The sequence below is a fragment of the Macrotis lagotis genome, chromosome 1, assembly GCF_037893015.1.
Source record: "Macrotis lagotis isolate mMagLag1 chromosome 1, bilby.v1.9.chrom.fasta, whole genome shotgun sequence".
NCBI lineage: Eukaryota > Metazoa > Chordata > Mammalia > Peramelemorphia > Peramelidae > Macrotis > Macrotis lagotis.
Window position 1 is genome coordinate 923,893,639 of NC_133658.1, and position 3,186 is coordinate 923,896,824.

General features: G+C 35.0%; 1 protein-coding gene across 1 annotated transcript; it reads left to right on the plus strand.

Moving 5' to 3' along the window:
• Positions 1-1,954: 1,954 nt before the first annotated feature.
• LOC141509708 (olfactory receptor 2AJ1-like) lies at positions 1,955-2,920 on the plus strand. The gene has a single exon (XM_074219441.1). It carries the CDS (start codon positions 1,955-1,957, stop codon positions 2,918-2,920), a length of 966 nt encoding a protein of 321 aa, XP_074075542.1.
• Positions 2,921-3,186: the final 266 nt, after the last annotated feature.

The following is a 3,186-nucleotide window of genomic DNA, read 5'->3' on the forward strand; positions in this document are numbered from 1 at the left end:
TAGCTAACTTTAAAAGCTAGCAGGATAAGGAGAAAATATTTCAAGCAACAAGGAAAAGATGCAATTTAGATGTTGATGAAATACAGTCCAGAATTCATAAGAATTAGTAGCTTCTACTGTAAAAGAGAGTATGTCTTATAACATTGTATTTCTTTTGTTTTGCAAGGCAAATGGGGTTAAGTGGCTTGCCCAAGGCCACACAGCTAGGTAATTATTAAGTGTCTGAAACTGGATTTGAACCCAGGTACTCCTGATGCCAGGGCCGGTGCTTTATCTACTGCATCACCTAGCCTCCCCTATACCATTATATTTCAAAGAGCAAAAGAGCAGGGGTTTCAACCAAGAAATGTTGAGTGTATTCCTGGATGAAAAGAAAAATGGAAATTTGATCACCTAAAAACTTTGCAATGAAAATTTTGATATAAAAAATCCAGAGGAAAATATAAAGAAAACATTAAAGACATTATGGTTCATTCAATAAAAGCAAACTGTCATTTAGAATATATTATCCACACATAAACACAGATACATATAGGCATATGGAAATATTTATCAATATAATTAAAATTATAATCATTACTAAATTAATTTGAAAGAAAGTTTGGGGTTGGAATTTGAATTGAAGTGATGATTCTACAAAATCAAAATTGTGTAAATAAAGGAAAAAGAAAGCAATTTTACTATTAAAATGGGATGTGAAAGGAAAAAAATTGATTCAGAATACTTTGGTGGGGGTGGATATTAAATATTAAAATGTTACTTTCACCTAGGCTGAAAAGAAAATAATGTATATGTCTGGAAATGTGAAAAATATCCTATGAACATGTAGAGAGGTGTGAAAGCAGGGGGACAAGGTGGGGATGGACTTTTAGAGGTCTATATAGATTATAATTTTGGAGGAGTGTGGAACCAGTTAGAAAAGCACATTTTGGAGGGATGTGAAGATTGAATCCAGGAGAGCTGGGAGAAGGAGGGAACCATATTCTTGGAAGGGTGGCTGGGAAGAAAAAAGGGAGGGTTAAAAGGAAAAATAAAGCAACAAGAAGAGGGCACAATAGCCACCAAGGAAGAAAAAAATAAGTAAAAATAAGATGGAGATAAATTCAATAATAATTCTAAATTTAAATGTGAATGGGATATGAATAGCAACTATCTCTGTGTTGAAAAAGAACTGAAAATTGAAGGAGTCCCCATCAATTGGCGATTGACTGAACAAATTGTGGTGTATAGCTGTGTTGGAATACTACTGTACAATAAGAAATGATGAGCTCAAAGATTTTAGAAATGTAAGGAAAGACTTGCACAAAATAATGAAGAGCAAAGAGAGCAGAATCGGGAGAACACTGTATATAGTTATAGCAATATTGTTTTAAGAATGACAGAATAACTAAGACACTTTGACTATTATAAGTATAAAAATTTTTAAATATAAATTTATGAAAACAGCTACCTGAATCCAAGCTATTAGAGGCAAGTATAACATAACTTTACATGCACACATAGTTTCATATATATGCAGATGTGTACATATGTTTATACTAAGGGCATGTGATGAAAGGAGGAAGAGGAACCAGAACTGTGCCTCTCCTCAGATTGCACAATACTTTACAAACTGAGTTGTGTCTACAATAAGTGAGTGTCTAGGTCACCTCTATTAGGTTCAGACAGTATAAATTCTGACAAATTCTATTCTTGCCTCTCTAGTCACAGAGCCCACCACAAAGTAAGACCAACTAGGAAAGGAATGCTACCATTTAAGGCACTTTGATTTTTCAGTACAATGAATTGATCATCTGAAATATTTAGTTAATTGAAATAATTCAATTTACCCAATTTACCATCATTGGGTAAATTGTTAACATTGTTAACAACAATTTATACCAACTGGTTTTACTTTTCTGCCTTTTCTAAAATTTTTCTTTTGGATTTTAGGTGAAGAAGTGACATGATACTGATGTGGAAGGAAAAGAATGAGTCTTGCTATAGAGACTTCATCCTATTAGGATTATTGGATCCAAACCACTATGGAATGCTATTCTTAACTTTTATTCTCATCATTTTTATGGTTGCAATTATGGGAAACACAGTCTTGATTCTTCTTATCCGCATTGACATCCGCCTCCACACTCCAATGTACTTCTTTCTCAGCCATCTCTCTATCATGGATATCTTGCATATGTGCAACATTATTCCCCAAATGGCCTATAACTACATATCTGGAAGGAAATCTATTACATTTGCAGGTTGTGGGTTCCAGATCTTCCTCTACTCCAGTTTTGTGGGTACTGAATGTGTTATTCTCGCAGCCATGTCCTATGATCGCTATGTAGCCATCTGCTACCCACTACGCTATCCCTTCTTCATGAACCATCGTATCAGTGTCATTCTGGCATCTGGATGTTGGTTTGGGGGAATTATCAACTCTTCAATCCATATAGTTTATATACTGAACCTCCCTTTTTGTGGCAGCAGGATCATTGATCATTTTTTCTGTGAAATCCCAGCCTTGTTGAAACTCTCCTGTGTTGACACATCACAGTATGAAAGAGGACTTAATGTGAGTGGTGTATTCTTTATTCTAATTCCCCTTCTCATCATCCTTGCCTCTTATGGTCATATTCTTCGAACTGTGCTTCACATTAAATCAATGGAGGCCCAGAAAAAAGCCTTCTCCACTTGTTCCTCCCACCTGGCTGTGGTTATATTGTACTATGGATCTTTTATCTTCACGTACATGAGACCCAGGTCCTATCATACTCCTGGTCAGGACAAGATCTTAGCCATCACATATACCATTCTCACTCCCATGCTCAATCCTATTATCTACAGCTTCAGAAATAAAGATGTCGTATGTGCCCTGAAGAAGGTTTTGGGACGGACACTTATTTGCAGAAAGGAAAATTTATTTAAAATATATTGAATACCCATGAATGATCTATTAGAAATGTGTGAAAAAATATTTAAAGGGACATTCATACATTTTGGGGAAAGACTGACATCAAACATGCTACTTTTTGCTGCCTTTAACTATACAACTAAATCAACTCAACATTTGCCACCCCAAGGAAACTTTACATTTCATCCTATTTATTTGTTGAGCTTATTTCATGAATTCCACTTTAATTTATATTAAGAATAATGCTACTCATTCGTGTTTCAGTTCCTCCAATAGAAAACGATCTCACA